This window comes from Panthera tigris, chromosome A1, assembly GCF_018350195.1.
Source record: "Panthera tigris isolate Pti1 chromosome A1, P.tigris_Pti1_mat1.1, whole genome shotgun sequence".
Classification (NCBI taxonomy): domain Eukaryota; kingdom Metazoa; phylum Chordata; class Mammalia; order Carnivora; family Felidae; genus Panthera; species Panthera tigris.
In genome coordinates, this window is record NC_056660.1 from 195211077 (window position 1) to 195237990 (window position 26914).

Consider the following 26914-nt stretch of genomic DNA (forward strand, 5'->3'; position numbering starts at 1 on the left):
GCCCCTAGGTGGACACAGTCTAGACTGCACCGGATAAACCACCCACTAGAGGGTGAGTCAAACTACGAACTCCATTTCTCCCCCCTTATCTGTAAATACTTCGGCGCGAACTTCTTGAGAAAAATTACAGACTCTTAACAATAATTAAAATTAGGAAATTTAATACTGATACAATACTACTATCCAATCCACACAGTCCATGTTCACGTTTTGCCACTTGTCCCTACAGGGTCCTTTATAGCTAATTGTTTTCCTGGTCTGGGGCCCCTCCAGGGTCACCCATGACATGCGATTGCCAGGTGTCTTTAGTTTCCTTCAATTCTGAACCATTTCTCAACCTTTATCTTTCACGACCACGACATTTTTAGAGGTCAGGCCAGTTATTTTGCAAATCTTCTCTCAACAGAGATGTATCTGCTGGCTAGATCCGTGTTATGCTTTTGTCAGAAATCTCACAGGTGTTCAGCTGCCTCCGTCTCATACCGTGTCGGGTTGTCCAGGACTGCTGATGTGGGCTCTAACCCCCCCATATGTTAGCATGTGGGCGCTGGGCTCCGAGGGCCAGAGACTGTCGGCAAGTCTCACAGCTGGTCAGGATCCTCCGCTCAGGATCTTGACGGGTGTTCAGGATAGCTGTGGCAAAGCGAGAACTTCCCCCCACTGCCTGGGGCTCTGATGGGGGCCGAACGGCGAACTGCTGGGTCAAGGCCAGCTGCGTGGCCTTCATGGCATCATCCTTACAAGCCCCCTTTCTATGAGCCCATTTTCATTCCAAAAATGATACACAAATATCCTATCTTTTTATTTTTAATTTATTTATTTTGAGAGAGCAAAAGAGCGTGTGCACACGGAAAGGAAGAGAGAGGGAGAGAGAGAGAATCCCAAGCAGGCTCTGCACTGTCAACGCAGAGCCTGACGCAGGGCTTCAACTCACAACCCGTGAGATCATGGCCTGAGCCAAAGTCAGACGCTTAACTGACTGAGGCACCCAGGTGTCCCTTCTATGTTTTTAAAAAAGTGTTGAAGCCAAAGCTAAAGTTCCCTTTGAACCCTCCCCCTCTTCCCAGTGTCTTCTCCCTCCTCCAGAAGTAGCCAGTTCCCAGTTTGATGTGGGAGCTATGTATCTACAGTCCCAGGAAAAATATACACTGTAGCATTCTTTCCAAAAATGGTCACACTATAGGTCAATCTCATAGAAATTTTCCTGGCAGGACTTGAAGACGGAGCTAATTATTTTCAACTGCATCATCACCTTCCAGCCTGTGGCGATACTAGGCTACTTAGCTGATCCCCTGTGGATGGACACCTAGGTTGTTTCCAGTATTTTACGATTATGAAACACACTGCTCTATGCACATGACCCAGGGCTTCACTGAGGGAAATGCTTACTTTGGGGAGCCTAGACTGTATCAGATTCCCTGGACTCCTCCTCAATTAGGGGAGGAGAGTCTAATATGCCTTTATTCACCCAACCTATTGGAAATGCAGAATCTTGAGGGGTGCCTGGGTGGCTCCATTGGCTGAGTGTCCAACTCATGATTTCGGCTCAGGTCATGATCCCAGGGTCATGGGATCGAGCCCTGCATTGGGCTCCGTGCTGAGCATGGAGCCTGCTTAAGATTCTCTCTCTCTCCCTCTCTCTCTCTCTTTCTCTCTCTCCCTCTGCCCCTCTCCCTAACTCATGCTCTCTCTCCATATATATAAAATGAAAAAAATAAATAATAAAGAAAGAAATGCAGCATCTTGGGACCTCTGAGAGCAGCTGGGCTGGATTTTCACAATGTGTTTCAAGGAGTTTTAGGGTTCCAACATAGTATGGGGGACAGAGAGGAGGAATTAGCTGGTTAGAGTCTGGACCCTGACCCCACTCCAACCGGAGCACCCCTGCCTTTACCTGGTTTCCAATTTTCTCTTTTAAAAATTAGTATTAGCTATTTTAAAATTCAAAAACTTCTGATGCAGCCTGACCCCCTTAACTGGCACAGGGCTCCTTTCTGTAGCACACTTTCTGGAACTGCTCCCATTAGTGCGGCCTCCAGCCACAAACTGTTGGTGACACCACACGACCTGTACTGAGCTCCCAGCTGACAAACTTCAAGGGTCCCTGCAGGTGCTGCCCTCGTGCCCGGAGGCTGGCATTTTGTTATGTTCCCAGCTGTGCCCTCGTTCGCCCCTCGACAGCCATCCACGTGCCGGTGGACCTTCTCTGGCTCGCACTCAGTGGCCTGGTTCGGTGTTCCCGAATCTTCCTGTGTATCAGGGGGTTAAAACGCACTTCGCGGGGTCCCACTCCCAAAGGTTCTGAAAGAGTGGATTTTGGGGTGCCCGGGAATTTAAAGCTTCGCAGGGGGATCTGAGGGAGCAGGTCCAGAGCCCTGTGTTGTAGACGGTGGGCCGGGGCCTCTGTCAAGCTTGGCCCTCAATCAGGCTGGGAGGGCTAGACAGTCACGTGTTTTAACCACAGTTTGGTTGCTCAGACAGTGGGACTCTCCAAATTAATTAGAATCCACAGGACTCATCGATCAAAGCCAGGGTTTCCCAAAACGGGGTGCCTCAGGGTGCTGGAGGTTACAATGCAGATGGCTGGGCCCCACTCCACATCTGCCAGAGATGTGCCACTTCTCGGGAAGTGTGGCCTGGGGATCTGCATTTTAAGCCGGTTCTCCAGGAACAGCCAGTGAGCCCAACTTCCTCCATGTCCCTCAGAGACGAGGGAAACAGCATCAAAGAGTAAAATGCCTTCTCCCCCATCACCATCCACAGGGTGGCCACACTGGCTGTGGTGCAGACCCCCTGGATCTCCACCCCTCCCCTGCAGGCCTTTCAAAAAGTTCAGAGAGACAAGACAGACATGACCAGTGCATACAAATAGAACCCCACTTTATTAGCAGTTAGTTCGAGATTGTACATTAATGGAGGAAGGTTCCCACTTTTAACACAACCCAAAACGGCTGGTTCGAGAGCCCTGATCGGGTGAGCTGGGTAGCATCCCCTCTCCCCCCTCTCCCCACCCCACACAAGGGAAGGAAACCTCTGTCTGCTCCCCTAGTGTGCCCCCCACCCTCTCCAGTCAGCCCTCTCCTCTCCCCAGGAAATGACATGAATTTCATGCACAAATTACAAAAGGAGCCCTCTTGCTTATAATAAAAGCTAGCACAGTCATAGAAAACCCTCTCCTCCTTCATTCTCCTCAAGGGCCAGAGAGAGGAAGGAAAGAGGGAGGGATGAACTCATTAGGATAAAACACAGCCAGAGTCTCCCCAGGCCCTTGACGATGACCCTTCACAAAGCCCATGCCCGTCCCCTGTGGGAACTAAAAACATCTCTGGCTGTCGGAGCTGGCAAGGGCAAGCCCTGGGGGGGCAGCCAGCCCGGGGCTGCAAACCAGGCACCCGGCATTGCCTTGAGGGCAGGGGCCTGGGCCCTCCACCCTCACTTCACCTAGAGCAGACCCGCTTCCTTCTTTGACATTTGAAAACCCCTGCTTTAGCCCCATCTGCTCATGCTACAAGTGGGGAAATTGAGGCCCTGGGAGGAAAACTGTCACGCAGCTACTAAATGTACCCAGTTGGGACGAAATTTCACATCTCCTGCCTCCAGCCCAGTGCTCTTCTCCTCACACCACAGCTTGGGGGAGGCAGTTCCCCAGCTAGGCCCTTCCCTGGTGCATCCCAGGGGCCTGGCTCTGCTCCAGTGCACACAGACCATGGGCCTCTGGGAAGTAAAAACCAAGAGGCCACAAAACAGAGAAAGAGGGAGACAGAGAGAGAGAGAGAGAGAGAGAGAGAGAGATTCTATTTGGTGCCGTGTGGTCCATCGCCAGGATCAGAGCAGGTAGCACAGGGTTTTCTGAGCCAGAGGCATCTCCTTCCCAGAGGGCCCAGCCTCCTCCCCCCGGGGGGCACCCAGGGCCAGCTGCAATGGCCACCCCCTTGCCCTCCCCTGAGCTCCTGGAACCCCATCTAGCCCTTCTGCCGGTTTGGCACTTGGTACAGGTGACGGCAGAGGGGCATCTCAGGCCGGGATGAAGTTGTCGAGTCAGCACAAAAGGCAAAAATCCATACGGCCTGAATTCCCCTTGACAAGACAGGGGCTGGAGGAACATATTCTATGACACCATGAAGAAATGATCCAGCATGTGGGACTCGGACAGGACAGCAGGCCTGCTCTCCTCAGAAATAACGTCATTTAAAAAAATCAAAGTGAGCAGAGAGAGAATTTTTCAACATTTCAAGAGACTGAGCGACAACCACAGTTATAAGGTACCATATATGCACCTTGACAGGATCCTGATTCCCAAACCAGGTATGAGTTACCTGGGGGACAAGTGAATATAGACTGAACAGCGGATGTTCTTAGGAAATCACTGCGGTCTTGGGTGTGCTACAGGCCAATTATGGAGGACAACGTCCTAACTCTTAGGGGACCCAGGCGGAAGCGTTTTGGTAAAGTCTCATGATATTTGCAGCAACTTACTTTTAAACTAATTCAGAAAAAAAATGTACACGCACAGAGAGAGAGAGAGAGAGAGAGAGAGAGAGAGAGAGAGAGAAAGAGAACAAACGCGACAACGTGTTCATTTGAAATCTAGATGGAGGGTACTGGGTGTTCAAAATAAAATAATTGGCAAAACATGTTTTCACTTGCTCCTTTACCAACAAACCCATGGGGGACCCCTCCCCACTGAGACCACCAATCTCTGGGGGGTCAGCCTAGTTTTCCTCCACTGGGAACAGACCACTGCTCCCTCATCTGGGCCCCGGAGGCGCTGGCCCTCCGACGCACAGGCTTGGAAGAGGCCCATCTTGAAACTTCAGGCTCACCCTCCGAGCACAAGACGCCTGCACTACGGGCGGCTCTAGAACCCCAGGTGACTCGGGCAGCTGCAGGTGACCATGACACCTGTTCCCTCCCCCAGCAAAGTCTCGTGGAAAAGATGGCAGAATGGATGGTGGAGTCAGCTACATGACTTAAGCTATTTCTCTTTCTCCCTCTCTCTCTATTTTTTGGCCAAACACAGTGAATTATCGAACATTAAAGATGCTGCGATGCTGACCCATTTGCACCTCTCGTGTGGAGGATCTGTGTGCTCAGTAGCTGAGAGCCCCGAGAGGGATTTATCTGTCCCCCTCCCCAATATCCACAGGTCCTGGCAGTGGGTCCACAAGAAAGATTCATCAGTGGGAAAGGAAGTCGCAGTGACCAGACAGACCTAGAACATGGGGCAGGTCAAGTCCCTAGCCTCCCAGAAGGGCCTGGACAAAATGCTCCAATATTTGCTCTGCTCCCACAGGGTCCCACAGGGTCTCAAAACTGCCCGCTCCTTCCTGGAGCCAGAGGCGGAGAGAAATGGAGCTGCCTGCCCTCCAGGCCTTCTGAGCTCCCGGAGGTGGGAGCAGGCATCCAGACACAGAGGGTACATTTCAACAGGTGGGAGCTGCGAACTCTTCACAGGCCACGGAGCTCGAAGTTGGGGGACGACGCTGGGATGTGCACTACGGAAGACCCCGTCCTGCGAGTCTGGGCCGTGGCACCAGCAAGCGTTCACAGGCGTACAAGCAGGCACGCCACCCTGTCCTCAGACACTCTGTTCCTCATCCCCGGCGGGGTCGACACTGCCCGGGGTTCCCAGGCTCAAAGGCCCCGAGGAGAAGCATGATGGGAAGGCTTCTCTCGCAGGACAGCGGACCCACACGCAGCTGTTCTGCTGAGTATCCACCCAGGGAAGAACTTGAAAAGAGGGGACGGGTTCAGAGCTCAGCCAGACGCGGCCCCCCGCACACTGGTGAAAGACCTCTTAGGGAGAGCAAGGCAGGACTGCAAATGCAGATCAGGAACTGAGAAGGCTCAAAGGCACCCTGGCTGGGAAGGAGTGGTTTGTCCCCTATCCTGGAATGACCACGGGTGTGACTGAGGGAGGGACAGGAACCTGGCACAGAGTAGGGTCCCAAGGATGGGCTCAGAGGCAGTGTGGCATTGGAAGAAGAGCACTGGACCCAGAATCAGGAGCCTCAGATTCAGTTCTCAGCTCCGCGTGCACCCAGTTCTGAGACATCGGCCAAGGAGGCTGCCTCCCCTTTCTGGACCTGTTTCCATACCCGTCAAAGGACCCTTCCAGCCCCAAGATGCTAGAGTCTTCCGAACAGGACAAGGCGCTCCAGAAAGGGATTCCTGGAGGTGGGCTGGAAGCTAACCTGGCAGTGGGAGGGGCTGGGGACAGGTGCCCAGCCTTCGTCACTTCACATTGTTAAAGAAGGGGGTAGGAGCAGACCCTAACCAGAAAACAGCCCCGAGATCCCATGGTCTGGGGTGGGGGGAGGGGGGCCTGGAGACAGTTCAGTGGGTCCCAGCGGGCAGTCCGGCTCCCAGGGCAGCTCCCAACCTAGCACCATATGAGGGGGAGGGGACAGGCTGGCCTTCGGCCCCCCAGCCTCCCGCCCCAGCCCTGCTGTTGCCTTTGGCCAGAATTCCTCCAGGGTCACTGCACTTCACGAAGCCAGGTTTCCTGGAGGGAGTAGGTCTCTCCTGTTCGTCTCACCACCTCAGTTCACCCGCGGTAGCCCCAGGACAACCGCGACACTTGGGGAAGGAACAGAGACCTCTCCAAGGGACACCTCCAAACTGTCTCCTGGAGGCCCGGACATATGAAGACACACGCCCTCCTCCATCCTACCATCCCATTCTCTAGCACTGAGATGTGACACTGGGGCTTGCCACCATTTTGTATGACTGAATTAAAAATAAACCCAACCAAAAAAAATAGAATATATATATATACACATTATATATATATATATATATATATATATAACACAGTGCGACCCCAGCACCCAGGGTATAAACTCTGGCACCAAGAAAAAACAAAATATTAAAATACTTTAGCTTCTTAGTATTTGGGAGGGGGTTAAGGGGGTCTCTAGGAGCCCTTGGCCACAGGTAGCTGGGGCAAAGCCATGGACAGCAGTCTCACCCACTCTGCCCAGTGTCTGCCAGGGGCCAAGGTTGGGTGGGCGTGGGGACAGCATATGTACATTGGGACATGTATACTGGCAGACTCCTGAACCGCCTCAGTCTTTTACCACAGAAAACACCACACGTCATATCCCAGGATGAGGAACAGGGGTAGGGAGGCCTGGGTCTCTGGGTCCAAATGGCATGGCGGTGCCCCGGGGTCCTGAAGAAGGCCCCAAGGACTGGGTGGATACTGTAGGAATCAGCGATTCTTTACCCAAAAGGGAAGGTGAGATGTGAAAGTATTAACCAGAATGTGTGCGGAGGTCCGGAGTTCTCTTGAGGTGGCCACCCCCACATCCAGCCTAGTGACTCTGGGTCCCCCGCTGACCCCTCTGAAGTGCCTGGCTCAAAACAGTCAGGGAAGCATCCAGTCTCTCTCCCTGGTTTGGCAAAAGGCCCAGCTGGGCTCTTCTCCCTATTGTCTGGAGGACGGGGAAAATAGGGCAGCTAATACTGAGGGGATACCCTGCCCGGGGCAGGGAGTGATGGGATGACGGGGAGGGTGTGGTTGGTAGAACACAGTGAGGGACAGAAAAGAGTCTCACGGACTCCCTCCTACCAGGAAGTGGCCTCCCCCCAACAGGAAGTGGCCTCCCCATGGAAGGCTGTGAACGGAACGGACCCCTGGTGGCTAAGGAGGTCCTGTAGGCCACAGACCCGGCACTGGATGCTCTGAAGTGCCTGCGGACCTGCCTGGGCTCTTCTCCTGGCCCCGCCTGGGCCTCAGCTGAGTATTGCTCATAAGTGCTTGGCCAGCCCAGGCCCAGCTCCCCACTCTGCAGGTCAGTCTGGCTCAGCATGCGGCAGGCCGTCCAGGCCATCGCAAACGTTCAGTCTGGCTGAGGTGGCCGTGGCTACCTGGTGTTCTGGAGGTCCTCCCGCAGCCAGGTGGGCAGTGTCTGGCCCATCTTGTACAGCAGCTTAGAAAGCTCGATGTTGTGGTCCCGATAATAGTCCTTCAGGAAGGCGCGGGACTGGAACGGGAAGGAGAGTTCAGATCTCAGTGACGCGCTGATTCAAGAGGGATCCCTCCCCACCACTCTGTCCGCGTCCACCCATACACCTTTCATTCACAGTCTTTCTGAAAATGGTAGCTTCCAAGAGAAAACTCATAGGGCAGGGCGCCAAAATACAATTACACAAGGTAAAAGTTCTCGTGATAGGGAGAAAAGAGAGAATTAATTAAAACCAGGGCAACTGAGAGTCACAGCGTGCAACCTCTCCCCTGCATCCTTTGGACACGCCATTCTCTCCTGCAAGAATAGGGATTCCTCTATGCCCAGGTCCGGTGTCACCCCCGTCCTCACAGGCCCAACCCTAGAGCCCCTCCCCACCCTTACCCCTCCCCCCGCCCCATCAGTTTCCAGTGGCATCTCCGTGTTCTGAATTCCCACAGTACTTGTGTGCAGCTCCCCTGCTGCGTGAAGCACTTGCTGGCCTGCATCTTATTGGTCTGTGTGACTAGTCTCCCTCCTAGACTAGGAATTCCTTGAAGGCAAAGCACATGTCTGAATCATCCTCAAAGCCCACAGCACTCAGCCCTTGGCAGAAGGTAATAAATACTCACTTGACTAAGCCATTCCTGACCCACCATGTCCTAGCTTCTATTTCCTCCTTTTAAGAACACCATCCAAGGGGCGCCTGTGGGGCTCAGTCGGTTAAGCATCTGATTCTTCATTTGGGCTCAGGTTATGATCTCACGATTTGTGGGACTGAGCCCCACGTCGAGCCCTAGGCTGACAGTGCGGAGCCTGCTTGGGACGCTTTCTCTCCTCTCTCTCTGGCCCTCTCCCCGCTCTCTCTCTCAAAATAAATAAATAAGAGAACACCATCCAAGAAATGCCAAGGCCATTAAGGCGCTGAGCACATGGCTGAGCGCCTGGGTGGCTCAGTCGGTTGAGCATCCGACTTTGGCTCAGGTCGTGATCTCACAGTTCATGAGGTCAAGTCCTGCATTGGGCTCTGTGCTGACAGCTCAGAGCCTGGAGCCTGCTTTGGATTCTGTCTCCCTCTCTCTCTCTGTCCCTCCCCCACTCACACTCTGTCTCCCTCTCTAAAAACAAAGTAATAAACATTAAAAATAAAAAAAAGGTGCTGAGTGCATGGTAAAGGGAAGAGGGGATCCCCGCCAGCCAGGGACCCCCTCCAGTTACCCAGCTGCCACAGGCAGTGCATCCACTTACATCCAGGTCCATCTCTGGGTATTTCCGGCCTTTGCTTTTGCCCAGACACTTGGTTTTTCCTCCTTCGAGCAGCTGGCACCAAAATCCTTTCTTTGGATCAAACCTGTGGAGTTGGGGAAAGCCTATGGATGGGAGCTGGCCCAGCCCATCCCCCTCCCACCTTAAGGCAACGTTCACAGACCCCAGGAAGGGCAAAGCCTAGACCATGAAACCCACTACCCCAAGCACACTCTGGAACCCACAGAGAGATGTGTGGGGCTGGTGTTTGGATCCGCTGGCCTGAGTTTTGCCCTTGGGCTACACTCAACGCCCTGCCCCTTCTTCCTAGCAGAAGGCAGCTCGCATGTTCTGAGCCTTCTCTTGTCCTGGTGGAGCAGCGTGAGTCCGTCCCTTCAGCGACCCATAACAGAATCCCAGAGGATCCTGGGAAATCTTTTCTGAGCATTCTCCTACTCAGGGCTGAGCAACTTCACCCAAGAACCCAACAGGGAAAAAAAGCTTCGTGGGGGATTTTTGTTGTACTTAAGCATGCTCATCACTGAGAAGTTCTGGCTTTTGGACTAAATTTCAGAAATGGCAAAGCAAGACTGCCTTCAGGATTCGAAGTCATGCTGGGCCTTCGAAGCCTTTTGTGGGGGAGAGATGAGATCTGAAGCTGTCAAGGGGAGGGGAGGAGGCATGCTGGCATCAGAATTCAACCCCAGATCAGGAACCATTCGGAGCTTCTTGGGCATGAGAAGAGCCAGGAAACAGAATTCACATTTGGCGAGGGAGACAGCGGTTTCTGGATGGGTCACAGGGTAGGCATAAAGGAGGAAGACGATGATGGAGAGGATTTCTGAGCATCAGTACGTGCCAGGCACTGAGCTATGAGTTCCACACGCATGCTTCGTTCAATACAGTGACCCTTGGGTGGCAGGAATTATCACCTTTGTCTTCAATTTACAGATGAGGAGAGTGAGGTTTGAAGGAGCGAAGACACTTGCCCGAGGTCATACAGCTAAAGAAGCAACAGGTCTGGGATCCTAACCCAGGCATCTCTGATGCCATAGCCCTCCCTTAGCTGCTGTTCCTGTCTGCCTTAAGGTGACCTTCTTTACCTTCAACTTCCAAGAGAGTGAAAAGGAACATTCTTACCGCATGACCTTCCCAGAAAGGTAGCCAGGGAAGGTGACTTTATTCCTCCCTCTCTTGAGACCCGCCCCCCCCCACCTCCATCCAGCCGCATGAGTCATTGTCTGGGACATAGCACTAGGAGACACAACTCCCTAGCCCTGAGCTCCTGCAACACAGGCTAGCACCTACTCAATCTGGGGAGGGCATTCTCAGTGCACTTGTGCCAGGTTCTGAGTGAGTGGGATTATGACCCATCACCAATTCTTATAGTTTCCTTTTCCTGAAATTATAACTAAGTCAAAATCTAATGCTAAGAAACCCTTATGGGGAACTGGGGCTGCTTAATGGTAGTCTAACTTACTTCAGTAAAAGATTCTGAAAATGTTCAGCACAGACTGAAAAGAAAACCCCAGGGTTGGGACTGACCAGAGTAGAACATATTCATCACCTCCTTTTTTTTTTTTTTTTTTGAGTTGATACCTTTATTAATATGACCCAGGTCATATTAATATTAGCTTTTCTGCTAGACAGCTATCAGGGATATGCATGCTTCCTAACACTTGCTAACTCTAACTAATCTGTGTCTCTTCCATAATCATTCAAGCCTTTGGCTTTTTGGTCCAGGTGTCTGCTCAGAAAATCACCCTATCGAAAAGCCAAGGCAACACTCACGCCAAGGTTTTGTGGTAGTCAATAGTGTTGGTCACCCCAAGGAACTTTTGCACTGTGTCCATCACTTTGGCGGGTTCTGTTCGCAACAGTTTGCCATCCAAGACCAGAATCTGGAAGAAAGAGAAAAAAGAGAAGGATGATATGGGTGTGTGTTTACTCTAGTGGCAAATAGGTTCCCCATCTTCTGGTCAGCAGCCACAGTCACAAATTGGGGACTCTGCACTCTATAGCCTCTACCTTATCTTCCACTTCTGAATGGCAGGTGTCCCCACGCCTCAGTCTTCTACAGTCCAGCTCTCTGCCAGCTTCCCTGGACCAATGTCATCTTCTCCTAGAGATGAAGCTATCACCCAAGCACAGCTTGCCTCTCACAACCCTACCACGCACCTCTCTGCCTCTCATTCTCTTGCATAAACCCTCCAAGGGTTTCCCTAAAATGCCTGTGATCTGACCCTGCCTACCTTTCCAACCAGGCTCTCACTACGTCACCATATCCTTCCCCTCCTCCGAGGAAGGTAGCCCTACCTCAGGGCTTTCAGAGTCCCCTCAGGGACATAGAACCCATTGTAATGGGACAAGGGCTCAGGGGATTCTCACACATCAGCCTTGGGATAATAAAAATGAAACCTTGGAAGACCCCGAAGGTCTAGCTCGCCAATGAGGGCATATCTGGCCCTGAGACTGACACGAGATTTGAGGCTCTCTGCCAGCTGCCACAAGCCAGTACTGTGAGCGCCCTCCCAAGGGTCAGGGACAGGCAGCTACCTGGTTGGCGTGAAAGGCGCTGAGCCAGCGCTCAATGTGGGTGGCGTACCAGCCGGGGACCAGGCAGCGGTTCTGGAGGGCACGCAGCTTCACGGACGCGTCAGGCCCAGCCGTGATCACCTCGTGAAAGGTGTACTTCAGGGCCACTGGGTCATCATGGGCTCGCTGGTGCTGTGTGCAAGGGGAGAGGGTCAGAATGTCACATGAAGGCCACAAAGGAAGAGGCTTTCTTGGGGCGGCAGCCGTGGAGTGGCCAGAACACTCTGGACTAGAACCAGCAGCCATGGGTTCAAGTTCTGGCTCTGCCTCTCACTGCTCTTTGACTTGGGGAAGACATGGCCCTTGGAGCCCTAGCTTTCCCATCTTTGCAAGACGGGAGTTGGACTAGATCAGAGTTTCCAAATGTTGGTCTTCTGCTCACCACCTCTCGGATTTCTGCCATATCCACAAACCGCCTGCGTGTGCCAATGTCAATATACTTTTGATTTACATCGACTCATCTTTCTTATGCACATAAATCTATTTCAATATAAAACTCTCTACTGCCTCCATAAATAGACAACCAGAATCAGTTGTCACATAAAGAAGGTAATCATTCATAAAAGCAATAAAAATAAAGCAGCGTTCTCAAATGCCAGCCAGATACAAATGTCTGCTACAGGCCCTGGGCCCGAAGCTTGTGTTCTCTTTGTTGAAAACAGAGCTTAGCAGTGTGAGAAAGGACTGAAGAGACATTTACCCCAAACTGAGAATGTCTCCTTTATAGAAATCAGACGGTTTTAGGAACTGAATATGTGTGTCCCCTCCCCCGAATTCATGTGTTGAAGCTCTACCCCGTAAATGTTAGTATTTGGAGGTGGGAACTTTGGGAGGTAATTAGGGTTAGATGAGGTCATGAGAGTGGGGCCACTATGATGGGATTAGTGCCCTTATAAGAAGTCACACCAAAGAACACTCCCTCTGTCCTTTCTCTCTCTCTCTCTCTCTCTCTCTCTCTCTCTCTCTCTCCCCCTCCCTCCCTCTCTCTCCTCCCCCCGCCCCCACCTCTGCCCTGTGGGGACACAGTCAGAAGGTGGCTATCTGAAAGCAGGAAGAGCGCTCTCACCAGGGACTGAATCCGCCAGCCTCCACAACTGTAAGAAATACATTTCTGTTGTTTAAGCCCCCCAATCCATGATATTGTGTTGTGGCTGCCCGAGCAGACTAAGACAGGACTGGGAAAGAATCAAAACGGGGAAAATGCCATGTTTGAACCACCTAAAACAATGTCCTGGGCCCTCAGCATCCAGAGATCAGGAACCTGCCCACTAGGGGTAACTCTCATGAGCCCCCACACCCACACTGAGACTCATATACATCTCAGGGTGGGGAGTGAGAGAAGGGGGCCCTGTGGGACCAGAGAGCACGTAGGGTCTATACCTGCTGGCTCCGTGGACACACCAAAGCCCCAGAGAGGAAGTGGCTGGCCATTTGAAGAACCCAGACAGACAGGCTCAGAGGGTGGCAGGGAAGTTCCCAAAGTGGCCAGGCCTGAGGAAGCCATCCAGGACCAGCTGGTGGACCAGCTACCCACCCCCCATACCCTGGCACTGGATCACAATCCAAGGAAGATTGGCAGGCAGGGGAGGAAACCCTCAAAAGGCTCAGGTCTAAGCTTTCCTGTCAGCCTAGTGGAATGGTGCTCGAAAAAATTAAGTTAGGTCATTGAAGTTAAAGAAAGTTCTAGTTCTTACATAGTCAAGTAGGAGGTAGGAGTCATACCCTCTCTGGCACAGACAACAGTCCGGGTGAATTCCTTACCTGATCTGGTGTTTGCAGCTTCTGCCATGAATGGGGAGTCCTATGCCTTATCCTTCTCTGAATTCCCCCCCACCCCCTCCAGTGCCCAGTGAGGAGGCCAATTAGTATGGTCACTGCTCAGCAAACCTCCATTTCATTAGGGTGGAACCAGCCTCCACGTCTTATTGGTCAGAATCAGAGGCAGGAGCCGCGATGAAGCTGGGAGGGTGGCCAGGTCACTGCCAGCTGGGATGCATCGTGGATTTCTGCCTGTCTCCTCTACTAGGCTGGAGGCACTGTGGAGGAGGGGCTCCATTCTTACCCACCACCCTGTTCCTAGCTTGGGCCTGACACATAGTAGGTGCTTACTAAATGTTTGTTGAATGAGTGAGTGAGTAGCTGCGTGGTGGACAGAGCCCTGTGCCCCCACCCAGGGCTCCGCCCCAGCCCCAGCTCACCTGGTACCAGGAATAGGCCCGGTCTGCTGGGTTGATGAGGATGGTCAGGACCTTGGCCTTGGGCAACAGAGCGGCTGCCCGCCGGGGCGCCACTTCCGAATCAAAGTAGTTGGCGCTTTTCTCAAAGTAGAAGTCGGAGGTGGTGTTGGAGGGGATGGGGAAGAACTCCATGTACCTGCAGGAAGCCCAGACAGAAGAGCTCACAGGCAAGACTCATGAGGGGGGCATGAGAGAGTGAGGTGAGGGTCACTGGGGGTAGAACTTCGAAAAGCAAGGAGAGCGCAGTGATCCCACGGACTCGCTTCTGGTAGGGATTCTGCAAACACGGCCACTCGGCAGTCTCCCATTTTCGAATCCACTCCTTTCCAGGGGGGACCTTGGAGTCAGGAGGATATGAAGACTTACGGAAGGGATATGGCTTGTAAGGCATGGGATGGGGGTCACGTCTTTGAACCTAAACAAGATGCTCCCAGTTAAACTGACAGGGCCTTAACTCCCATTGCCTTGAGGGGGAGAGCTGGGACACCTCCAACCCCAGAAAGGGCCAGCATAGACTGGAGGAGCACCCAGAGTACAGGGTTTCTTTCCTGACCTAGAACGGCACTTTCTAGGCTGTCACTGTGGACCAGGAGACAAAGAAAGGGGGAGTGTGTCACCTCCTGCCAGCCACACCCTTCCCCGGCCTCACATAGGTCAGCCTCATGGCTTTCCAGATAAACCTCCCGTATCTCACCCAGAGTAATGTCCATGCCAGTCCTTTGGGACCAGCTCTGAGTTGAGGACATCTTGGAAAACTAAACCAACACTCCAGACCCTCCCAGGGGCATCTACTCAGGCAAAATAGATGTACAAACACAGGGGTGCCTGGGTGGCTCAGTTGGTTAAGCATCTAACTCTTGATTTGAGCTCAGGTCATGATCTTGCGGTGAGAGCCAGCCCCACATTGGGCTCTGTGCTGACAGCAGGGGGACTGCTTGGGATTCTCTCTTTCCCTCTCTCTCTGCCCTCCCCTCACCCCCGCTCGAGCACACTCTTAGTCTCTAAATAAATAAATAAATAAACAAATAAATAAATAAACATAAAAAAAAAAAAAAGAAGTACAACTTCAGGGGTTCATGGGAGCCAAAGCCCAAAGACCCACCTTAGGTGAGATTATAGGATCCCTCCTGTATCCTGTGAGACAGGGTTTCTCCAGGGAGGTCTCAGGGACGCCTTTATCAGAACCACCTGGGAGCCTGTGAGATTCCTGCACCCCACCCCATACCTACCGACAAAATCAAAATCTTGGGAATGGGGCCGAGGAATAGCTAGCTCCCTCCTATTTCTGAATTTTCTTATTTATTTCTTTTTCTTGTTTGTTTTTTTTTTTTTTTGAAAATTCCAGTTCATTAATATACAGTGTTATATTAGTCTCAGGTGTATCTCTGAATTTTCTTTATGAAACAGCATCTGTACACCCACCATTGTCTGTAACACCGAAATGGAGAAAGCTCTGAAAACAGAGCCTTCCCACCCCCCGCCGACATTTGTAGCAAAGCCATTTGGCAGCAAAACCTGACTTATTAGTAAATATTCACAGAGTTTGCTATAGACACATTAACTGATGTATGTGCTATTGGGGTGCTTGCTAATGGGGTGCCATCCCAGACCTGCTGACAGCGTTGCTGAATATATGGTGTCACACCATATTACCTCCCTAAAATCCGAAGAAAGGTGATTTCCAGTGGCTACAACGGGTTTTAGACAAGAGACAGTAGACACATTAGAGATTAGAGGTAGGCACGTAGGTAGGCAGAGAGAGAGAGATGATAGACAAAAGAAAGAGAGAAAAATACAAAAAAAAAAACCCCAAACAATGCCCATAATCTCTCTGCCCAGGTAAACCACTGATGTTAACATAATAAACAAGAGTAATGATACACATATAGGGTAAGAAAAGGCAAATAGTGGAGAAAGATACACACTGAAAGACTCAGAGTGTAAGACTCTCCCCACGTAGGCTCCACACCCCGCGGTAACCTAGGCTCCACACCCCGCGGTAACCTCGGGTGACGGGTTCTGGAGGGAAGCTGCAATTTCAACCACCACCTCTCCAGGCAACCCCCCAAGGGCTAGCAAGCCCCTCTGAAGGGCTCACAAGAACACCGCCCGGCTCCACTGTCAGAGAAACACAGTTGAGAAGGGCCAGCTCTCAGGTCAGAACACTTGGATTTTAGCCCCTGCTCTGTCCTCAACTCTTGGGACCTTGGACAAGTCCCTATCGGTCCAATGGGACGCAGGATGTTTGTCGGCAAGCAAGGGCGGGGTTGGCTCGGACTTCCAGCAGTCTCTGACCCCAGGCGATAATGTAAAGGGGCAAAGGGCTTCCTCATCAAACGTCCCAGCTGGTGACAAGGCGCCAACATCATGATCCAAGGGTCACTGAGCTTTGTCCCTGTTTACAGGAACTTTGGCTGTGGGTGAGTAAGTGCCAGCTGCTTCCTGCTGTGACCAGAGCAGACCTCCTCCTGGGTAGTCTCCGTGACTGCCTTCCCATCCAGCTCTGGAGAGAAAGGGCCACTCACCAGTCGATGCCTTTGTGATAGTTGTGGCCATTAAAAAACTGGATCTCCTCAAAGGTTTCTGAGCTGGGGTAGTTGCTGCTGAGGTCTGGGTGCATGCCCAGGAACAGGTAGAGGGCTGTGGTGCCTGCAGGGATAGAAGGCAGCTGAGACCAGGGCCCAGCCCCCAAACACAAGGAAGGAGCCTGGGATCCTAGGTTCTGAATCCAGCTCTCCGTGCCTCACTGGGAGATCCCGGGAAAGTCCCTTTCCTTCTCTGGGCTTAATTTCTTCATCTATATGATCAAAGGATTTTATGAAACCCAGGATGGCAAATACAAGGCATGCATGTGGGTATCCCAACTCCTGCATCCACTGTAGACATCAGTAATCCATCACGGCCTTCTAAACACTAAACAGGAACTTGGCCTCAGAATCCTTCCAACCCCTGTACTCCAGCAGCCATGCCCAATCCATTAGTGTCTTCCCATAATCCCAGAACTAGATGGTTTCCAGTTCTGGGCTCTATCCTCTGACACTCGGGAGGAGCGCAGAGTAAAGGGAGCTCCAGACCCTGCAATGTGTTGATGTGAAGAAGTTCTTGAAGGGCTAAGAAATTTGGCTCAAATGCCTTTTCTTCTGGGTGCCCTTCCCTCACTCATACTCTCTTGCCCACTTGACTGTACAGGACCTACTCCCTCCTTCAGAGAACTCATTCCTTTCCTGTGTGTGAGTCTATATGGTTTATACACTAGGAGGAGACATCTTGAAAGAGAAGGAGACTATAGGGTTTAGTTTAGTTAAGAGTAGAAGCTTCAGGGGTCATAGAGATAAGGATTCAAGACTTGAATCGGTCATTTCCTAAGTGAATGTGTCGGGGGAGGGGGGGTCACTTAGCTTCCCTGAGCCTCAGGTGTTTTGATCTATAACATGGGAGGGCCTATTCATGCCTCAGAGTGTGTTTGTTGGCAAAGACTTAGCAACCATACACTGCTTCTCCCTCTTGCGCCTCTGGCAGACATGACTAATTGATTCCAGTCCTCTTTGTACTGAACCGGTTTTTCCTGCCATTGCTCAAATTTGCAGAACAGCTGATCTGGGCTTCTCTGCCTAGACTCAGAGGCTCCGAGGAAGACGCAGAGAGAGCTCCCTGAGGCGGTGGTTCGGGACAGGTAGGAAAATTCCACGCCCATCCTCCACCCCCTCCCCACTTCCATACTGACAGGCAGTTCGTGTTCATCCCAACTTCACTCCCACTTCCTGGGAAAGAGGGGGAAGATGACTTGGGAGTGGACTCAGGGCACGGCGGTCCCCCAAAATCTGTGGCTGAGATAGCAGGCAGTGGGGGACACCGGCCAAGAGGAGAGAAACTTGCCTGTTTTCTGGGGGCCAATGATGAGGAGCTTTGGGAAGCGGTCACATGTCTTCTCCTTGGACCAGATGTCTTTGTGGCGTTTATCCTCACAGGGGTCCTAAAAAAACAGTGGAAGGAATGTTAGGGGGGCTCCAAACCCAATGAATGGACTCTCCTTGCACATGGATATGTGGCTGTCACAGTGCTGCCAGGTAGAGTAACTACACGTGTCCTTGTCACATCCCCAGCTCAGGACACTGAGCTGCGAGCAGGCAGGGACCACTTCCGGTTAGCCCTAGTTCAGCCCAGTGCAGGGCACGTAGCAGGAGCTCATGAGCACTTATTGAATTTAACTGGATGAGCTGTGTCTGAACCAGGGGTCAGCAAACTTTTTCTACAGAGTTTAGTAAATCTATTGGTAAGTGGTTAGTAACTATTTTAACCTTGAGTACTATCTGGTCTCTGTCACAACTACTCAACTCTGTTGCTGCAGCATGAAAGCAGCCATAGGCAGTACTTACGAGAATGGGTGTAGATGGATTTCAATAAAACTTTATTTACAAAAACAGACTTCAGGCCAGATTTGGCCCATGAGTCATGGTTTGTTGACCTCTGGTCTGAACTATGAGACCGCCATCAATTCCAGCTTAGCTTCTGTGTCTGGATTTTCACAACCCCCAGCGGCCTACGTCCCCAAGAGCTGCCCCCCCAAAACCTTCCCATCAGTCCCCTTTCCTGTGGTACAGAGCCTATGAGCATGAGAAGGGGCATAAAGGACTATCTAAGAGTCTAAGCAGGACACGGGGCACCTGCTTGCCTCATTTGATAGAGCATGTGACTCTTGATCTCAGGGTTTTGAGTTTAAGCCCCATATTGGGTGTGGAGATTACTTAAAAGTAAAATGTTAAAAAAAAAAAAAAAAAAGGGGGCACCTGGGTGGCTCAGTCGGTTAAGCAGCTGACTTCGGCTCAGGTTATGATCTCGCGGTCCGTGAGTTCAAGCCCCGGTTCGGGCTCTGTGCTGACAGCTCAGAGCCTGGAGCCTATTTCAGATTCTGTGTCTCCCTCTCTCTGACCCTCCCCTGTTCATGCTCTACCTCTCCCTGTCTCAAAAATAAATAAAACGTTTAAAAAAAAAAATTAAAAAAAAAAAACAAAAAAAAAACCTTAACTAGGTCAGGCAGTTGCTTTGACCCCCACTTGATCTACACTGTGTTCCTTTACAGTTTTGTAATGCTTTTTCAGAAGGTGTGCATGAGTGTGCATGCATGTGGGTCTGTGTGCGAGGTGTGTACACGCGTGTGCGTGAGAGCAAGCAAGTGTGCCCGTGCTGGTGAGCAAGTGTGCGCCTGAGTTGGCACTTGAGAGAGAGTACGAGGGTGTGGGGGCCAAGCCCGTGTCTGGAGTGCGTGCCTGTGAGTGGCGGGCATTCCGTCTCTGCGACAGGACACCTGGGCCAACACCCCACCCACCTGCCAGAGCGGGTCCTTCTCCTCGGAGAAGATCTGGAAGTACTTCTGTGCCAGCTGCACGGGGGGCAGCGTCTGCAGCCGGAGGTTGGTCCAGGAGTGCAGGAAGCGCACCAGGTGCTTGAAGGTGTACAGGCCCAGGCGGTCATTGCCATAGTTGGACAGGTGCGTCATGAAAATGCTGATCTGCTCCAGGGGAGGGGAGGTGGGAGGCGGGGCTGGTCAGCACCTGAGGCACCTCCACCCCACTTCTGACTCTTCCCGTCTTGCTGCGGCTCGCAGACCGAAGCTGCGACCAGTCCGAGGTGTACTGGCGCCATTAAGAAACTCGCCGTGTGACCTTGGCTGAGGCACAACCAGGTGAATCCAGGTCTGACTGACCACCAACTTCTATAACCCTGAAACGGGAAGCTGACCTACTGCGCAGTCACTGGGTGTTCTTTTATATTTTTTTGTGGAGTGTTCATGGAAAACAAGGAGTACTCAGTTACCCCGTAAAGCCGAATACAACTACCACTTAACATCTACTGAACAGTATTAAAGCACGGATGGTTATTTCCATTTTATAGGTAAGGAAAGAGAGGGCCAGAAAGTTCAGGTGAACAGTTCAAAATATATGTATCATATTTTACGTATGTATTTTACGTGTGTATTACACACATACGTAGTTTGTAAATTCATGATTGACTATGTATATTAATATACAACATTCGTGTATTTATACATACAAAGACTGGAAGGAGAACGTAGACAAAAATTCTAACACTACTGCCTCGAAGCACAAGATTATGAAAGGGAAAAAAAAAAAAAAAGACAACTCGGATTGCCTTCCCAAGGTCATGCAGCAGAGCAGGGACAGAGCCAGGGCCGCAGAGTGGGTTTCCCGACTCCTGACCCTCATACCTGCTTCCACCCCCTCCTCTCGAGGCCCAGGAAAGCCAGCCTCGGTGGCAGACACGCCATCCGGCAGCCGCTCCCCTCACCACCAGCCAAGGGCTACGGAGCACTCACAGGATTGAGGAGCACGGTGAGAAAGAGCTCGCCCCCGTTGATGATCTTGTCCAGCTCGCTGGAGCCACCAGGGTACTCATTGTAGAAGATGGTGTGCGTGAAGAGGCCGCAGGTCTGCCGCGGGAGGACCTGGGATGGGGAAGGGGAGAGCTATGGCATCTCCAGGCACGGATGGCAGAGGACCCTTCCTCAGGAGAACGGCCAGGTGTCTCCTCGTAAAAGGCAGCCTCTTGTGTGACCACACAGCCCCCACTCTTGGGGGTCTTCTCCCCCAAAGGCCACGGGCCTGTGCCATTTTACACACTTCATGCTATTCTCCGTTAACAAAATGAGCAGACCCAAAAGTAACGGAGACAGGCGAGTGAGAACGTCTGTCCAGAGAGGGTCCCCTTCCGGTCACACCTGCAACCCCCTCAAGAGCACTAGAACCTGCCTGGGAGTGCGCCCAGCCCCGCACTGGTTTCACTGCCGAGTCTCTGTCTCCTCTCATGAAACTGGACTCCAAGAGAGGAGGAAACTCGCCTGTCAGGTGGTCACCACCTCATCCCCAGAGAAAATATGAATGCCTGGTATCCAGAGGTCAGTGGATGGATGGATGGATGGATGGATGGATGGATGGATGGATAAACGGACGGACAGATGGAAGCATGAATCTGGCCTTCCCACATATGCCCCATTTGGACTGTTGACAATTCAGCTTTCCAGCGTCTAGGGCCAAAAACCCCGGAGTCATCCTTGACGCATCTCTCCCTCCCACATCTTACATCCAACCCATTAGCAGATCCTGTTGCTCTGACTTTCCAAATAAGTCCAGAATCTGATTGCATCCTGACTTTGCACCCTGGTCCGAGCCACCACTATCTCATCTGGAAGACTGCAGTGGTCCCCAAGTGTCTCCCTGCTTTCCACTTTGTCCCCTGAAGTCTCTGAAACTCACAGGGACCAGAACAATGGAAATCTTTTTAAAACAGGAGTCTGATCATAACAGCGCCCCATGCAAACCTTCCCATCTCAGAAAAAAAGCTAATGTCTATCCAATGGCCTTATGTGACCCTACACAATCGGGCCCATCACCTCTCCGACCTTATCTCCCCCTCACTTGCTCCCCTCCAGCCATACTGGCCTCCTAGTTGGTCCTCAAATACACCCAGCACAAGCCACCCCAGGGCCTTTGCACGTTTTTCTCTCCCTTGAATGCTTTTCTTCATATGGCAGCATGGCTCACTCCTAGGAGGGCCCTCCCTAGTCACTTTATTTCAATTAGCTTCTCCTCTCCTCTGGCACTCCCTATCTCTCTTCCCTGCTTGACTCTTCTCCATGGCCCCATCACCATCTGACCATACATTACCCATGTTACACACTTATGAGCACACTGTCTACCTCCTGCCACTAGAATGTCAGGTCTACAAGGGCAGGGACTTTTGTTGGCTTTGTACACTTCTGCATCCCCAGTGCCTAGAAAAGGGACAGAGACAGAAGAGTTCATGAAAAATGTTTAAATGAGCAAACGAATGAGGGGCGCCTGGGTGGCTCAGTCGGTTAAGCGTCTGACTTCAGCTCAGGTCATGATCTCGCGGTCTGTGAGTTCGAACCCCGCGTCGGGCTCTGTGCTGACAGCTCGGAGCCCGGAGCCTGCTTCAGATTCTGTGTCTCCCTCTCTCTCTGACCCTCCCCGTTCATGCTATGTCTCTCTCTGTCTCAAGAATAAACAAACATTTAAAAAAATTTTTTTAAAAAATGAGCAAACGAATGAGAGAGGCCTGTTCCCAGTCCTTACCAGAGGTCCTTTTTAAAAATGTTCATCCCCTGATCCCCTATCACAAAAGCTAAGAAGGAGCTCACGAAAGGCCAGACTGGCAGCCTACCTTCCCTGGGATCGAGAGCCTTGGCTACCAGAGGGGGCAGCAGAACCTGGCCTGAAACCCCTAACCAGCGCACCGAAGCCACGCTTCCCCAGACAACGCGTGTGCACCTGCCCCACGGGCCGCCGGGGGCCCACTCACCATGATGCCGTTGTGGATGAAGCCACGGCGGTAGCGGGCCGGCTTCAGGTGGGGGTACTCCTCCGTGCTGGTCACGCGGATACTCCACACCTGCTTCCAGGCCTCGTACAGCTGCACGTGCACAGGGTACACACCCGAGTGGTGGGGCGCCACGGCATAGCCCATGTCCGTGGGGATGCCATGCTCCTGGGGGGAGGAGGGCCAAGGCAGGGTGAGCATGGGGTTCCTTCCCCACTGGGTCTTATTTTCCCTTTCTAGAATGGGAGAGAGCAATCAGAGGCTAGAACGGCAGGGTAGTGGGTCCAAGCCTTTCAAGTACAGATGGGAAAGCTGAGGCTCAGGGAGGAAAGGGATGTGCCCAGAGTCTCAGAGTGAAGGACTGACCAAGCTGGGACCCTTAACTCTCAGCCCAGAGTTCTTGCCCTCCAGCTCCCAGGAGTGAGGAGCAAGGCCAAATGCATTTCCTGCCAGTCTTGGCCTCTGACTGGCTGGTGGGCCCAGGCTAAGCCCGTACCTGGGCCTTGTTCCCTCTTCCCTGAGCACCAGCTCCAGCTTTCCTGAGCCTTCCACTCTGGCCTGAAGAGCTTGGGCTCAGGAAACAAACAGGCCTGGGTTCAAGTCCTGATGGGACCTCCTCCTAGCTGGTATGTGGCCTCCCTGAGCATCGGTTTCTAATCTAAAAGTGAGAATATCAAGAACCACCTCTTGGGGTCTCTGTGAGGCTTCAGAAAGACAGTGGCTATAAAGATACTAATAAAATGCTGTCAGACGGAACTGTGCAAGCAGTGAGAGGCCAGCAGTCCAGACCCCCAGCCCAGCCCCTAGCCCACCCAGCTCCGCCCTGTAGGGAATCTTACTCACGACAGCGAACTTCTTGTTCAGGGCCATCTGCTCGGCCAGCACCGACTGGTTGTGGAAAAGGTGGGGCTGCATGTGACTCCACATGTGGGGGAACCACCAGAACTCCTTCACATACGACAGCAGCAAATCGTCCCCAGCGTCCTCGGCATCAGTACCTAGAGTCAGAGCACAGGCAGCTCGGCCCGGCCCACCCCCATGAGGTTCTCCAGCCCGAGCTGGTGCACGCAGATGGGCGTACGCAGTCCAAGCCCACCCAAGAGGGCTGCTTGGGAGAGTTACCTGAGCTACAGCATGGGAGCAGACAGAGCCCCAGTCCAGGGCCCTGCATTCTAGAGTGTAGACTTCACTCAGTGCATGACTTTGGCCAAGTCCTTCTCCTCTCGGCGCCCTTGGGCCCCATGTGTGCAATCCATGGTTCACAGGCAATGATCATGATGGTTTCTCCTAGCTCTGACATGCCTGCTCTGATCCTGTTTTCCTAGTGGGCCATTTGGCATTTGCCTTTTACTTAATGATCGGAGCTCTTTAAACATGTACAGGATGTCTAATCCCACCTCATGCATATTGCTACGACTACCTCTGATATGTTGAGGGCTGAGAATACGAAAAATGCATACAGACAACCCTATTTGGTTTTGGGACCCTGTTGCACACTCCCCCTGCCCCCTGCCCCCCAGAACTGTGGAGTATTAGGGTTTTTCCTAGAATTCAAGAGAGACTGTCCACATTGCTTCTGCCCAAGCAGAAGGCAGCTATAGAAAATATGTACTGCAGAAGACATCTCAGGGGTCTTTCTCTCTTGCCCAGCCCAGAAGGTCAGCGTTTGAGGAACTGGGGGAAGCCCAAAAGAAGAGGGAAGGCATGAATCAGGCAACCTACACCCTCAACCTCAACACTTAAGACTTGAAAATAAAATGCCAAAGGCCATCTTTGGGGTGGGCACAATTATAGGACATTCTCACTTTGTGTACTACATATTTCTGTAATGTTCTTAAAATTCAACCAATTACTTTTTTAAGCAGCCATAGGACAAATAATTTTAAAAGACGGAGGTAAGGGGGAGAGAAGAGGGAGAAGATGTCCCCAAAAGACTGCACAGCCTGAGGGGCAGGGAGGGATGAGTGGGGGCTATTGTATTATTGTTGCCCCCAAATGCCCTCTGCCTGGGGCTGTGACTGCTCTGTGGGCTGCTGGATGGGGGTGGGGGGCACAGGGGTCAAATGTGGCCCCAATGTGGGCATGCCAGCCACCTGCTGCACTCCAAGGACATAGATACTGAGGGCCCCTGGAAGTTGCTTGTGGGGGCAGAGCCAGGCCCACTTACCTGTGTGGAAGAATTTCCCTGAGTAGCCCAGGTTGAAGGTGAAGTTTGGGATGTGCGTGCGTAGTTCATTCTGCGTATCAAACAGGGCCTAGGACAGGCAGGGGAGGAAGGAGCAGGTGAGGGGCAAGCCAGGAGTTCTCTCTTCTTCCCCCTGATAGCCCAGAAAGATCCTGCTGTTGCAGGACCGGATGCAAAATTTGGAGGGCCCAGCAAAAAAAAAAAAATCAAAATGTGGGATTCTTGCTCCAAAATTATTTAAAATATCCAGAAGGCAATAGCAGAGCATTGACCTTGTACAGGCCCCTTCTGAGTGTGGGGTCCCACAGCCACAAAGCCAGCCCTGTGCCGGGCCACCGGGCTGCTGGCGAGAGAAGACGTGACTCTAGCCTGGCTCTGTTCTGTGTCCTTGAGAAAACTGTGTAACTGCTCCAGGCCTCAGTTTCCCCCAGTGTGAAATGGAGACAATAATATCTTCCTGATGGGGCTCTTGGGATGACTAAGTGACGTACTGCGTGTAAAACTGCTAGACGTTCTGGTAAGTAACGTAAAGTAGTGGCATCGCCGGGTCTGTGGTCACTGCCACCGTGAGCCTCCTATTTTTGCCTGTCAAACGTGGAGGATTTCTCTCAGTAAATGCAAGGCTGATGTCACAGCATCATGACTTTTCCAAAGATGTACTGTGTACCCAGCAATGCCATGTCCCCATGCATGGCACACCCCACACTTGGCAAGTCAATGAAGGGAAGCTGACGCTGGGGAACAAACACACGCTTGTACTCTGGAGTCAGGACTCCGAAGGTCCCCACCCTGCACAATGCACAAGGCTGTTAAGAAACCCACAAGTGCCTGCTGTCAGGATACTTTGCAAACTGGAAGTCCTGGCCCTTCGGGGGCCACCATTGGCATCCTCCAAGGCCATGCACTACCTGATGGATGTGCCCGCTCTTGCTGTGCGGCCTTGGGCAAGTGACTTCACCTCTCTGAGCCTTAGTGCCCTCCTCTGTAAAATGCGACTTACAATAATACCCACGTCACAGGGCTGCTATGAGGATCAGAGGAGGCAATACACAGAGAGAGCTAAGCACAGAGCTTGGCACTTGCCAAACCCTGAATAAGCAGCTGCTGTTGGTATCATTTAAATTGCACTGCACAGCCAGTACAAGTTCATGAGGCGACATTCATGTCTCTAAAAGAAAGGCTTAGTTGTAGCCTGTGCTTGGGATTAAGGGACCGGGGAGGGAGAAAACCTCTGCCTTTTCAGACTCACAAGGATGTTTAAGGCAAATGGGACCCTGGCTGGCGAAGCACTTTGCAGTCCACACTGAGCCGAGCCCACAGAAGAGGGTGTCTCTCTTAGTATTCTTCAACAGAAATAGCTCCAAACTGCTATCATCCCTCTCACTGTAAAAATGGGGAAAGTGAGAACCAAGTAGGGCCACTCAGGGCTCATGGGTGACACAGCGAGCCTGGTAGCCTGGTATCCTCAAGGGATCAACCCTGAACCAGTCCCAGGAACTCCCCTGGACAGGCAGCCAAGACTATGGTTATACCAGGAGAGAGTAGAAGGGCATCCTAAGTAGAAAACCACACGATCTACTCTGTTGGAAGTGGGTTATGGCATCGCATGAAACCTCAGAGCTGGAAGGCTCAACAGGAATCATCTTAACACTTTCTTTCAACAGGACCGCCCTTGAAGAAGTGATATCTCAGAAGCAAATGTGCAAAGCAGATCAAAGACTGCCCTGTCCCACGAGATGGGAGCCAGAAAGGCTCTGAGAGCCTGGCCTGTCTGCACATGCCCCTCCGTGAACCCCCCGGGGGTGCCAGGAAACAGCCTGACAACCTCCCATCCACCCCTCTTATCAGTTCACCACCGGGGCCCAGATGCCAGTCAGGGCTGCCCAGGTGTGCCAGTCAATTTAGGGTCAAATTGATCTTGATTCCCCAGACAGCACCAGCTCCCCAACACCATTCGCTGGGTTCTTCTCCTCTGGAGGTGTAAGGAAGAGAAGAGCGTTTGCCTCTGACCCAGGCAGGAGGACCAATGCTCCCTCGGCCTTCCCCCCAGGCCCCTGATCGACCCCAGCGGTGACTGCAGGATGACAGGGAACACAGCGCCCACATGCGGACTCATGTGGAAGGAAAGCACTCCTCTGAGCAGTGTCTTTTGCAGTCCTAACATCAAAGGGAAGTCTGGGTTTGGTGCTAATCTCGTAAAGGAGGACCGGGTCAGCAGGCAGCAGTATCTCGGTAGAATTTAATCCCCTGGTTTTGTTTTCCTTGGCTCTACTGTTGTGCTTGCCCTCTATTTATGGCAACCGGCACTGATTTCCCCATTTACACTAGGGATCGTTTCCTTTGCAAAG

The 26914-nt window shown here is 52.1% G+C and overlaps 1 protein-coding gene across 4 annotated transcripts in view; it reads right to left on the minus strand.

Annotated features, from left to right (window-relative positions):
• Positions 1–2863: 2863 nt before the first annotated feature.
• Positions 2864–26914, minus strand: part of NDST1 (N-deacetylase and N-sulfotransferase 1) — a 62966-nt gene continuing 38915 nt past the window's right edge. For all 4 annotated transcript variants that reach the window (XM_042994260.1, XM_042994269.1, XM_042994265.1 and 1 more), the window contains exons 4-15: positions 24549–24636; positions 23225–23379; positions 22364–22549; positions 20361–20489; positions 19353–19535; positions 17903–17999; positions 16552–16675; positions 13988–14162; positions 11751–11921; positions 10986–11095; positions 9198–9300; positions 2864–7988 (exon numbers count right to left, since the gene is read on the minus strand). In XM_042994260.1, coding sequence (XP_042850194.1) covers positions 7869–7988; positions 9198–9300; positions 10986–11095; positions 11751–11921; positions 13988–14162; positions 16552–16675; positions 17903–17999; positions 19353–19535; positions 20361–20489; positions 22364–22549; positions 23225–23379; positions 24549–24636 — 1641 coding nt within the window. In that variant the 3' untranslated portion in view covers positions 2864–7868. The remainder of the gene's footprint in view (positions 7989–9197; positions 9301–10985; positions 11096–11750; positions 11922–13987; positions 14163–16551; positions 16676–17902; positions 18000–19352; positions 19536–20360; positions 20490–22363; positions 22550–23224; positions 23380–24548; positions 24637–26914) is intronic.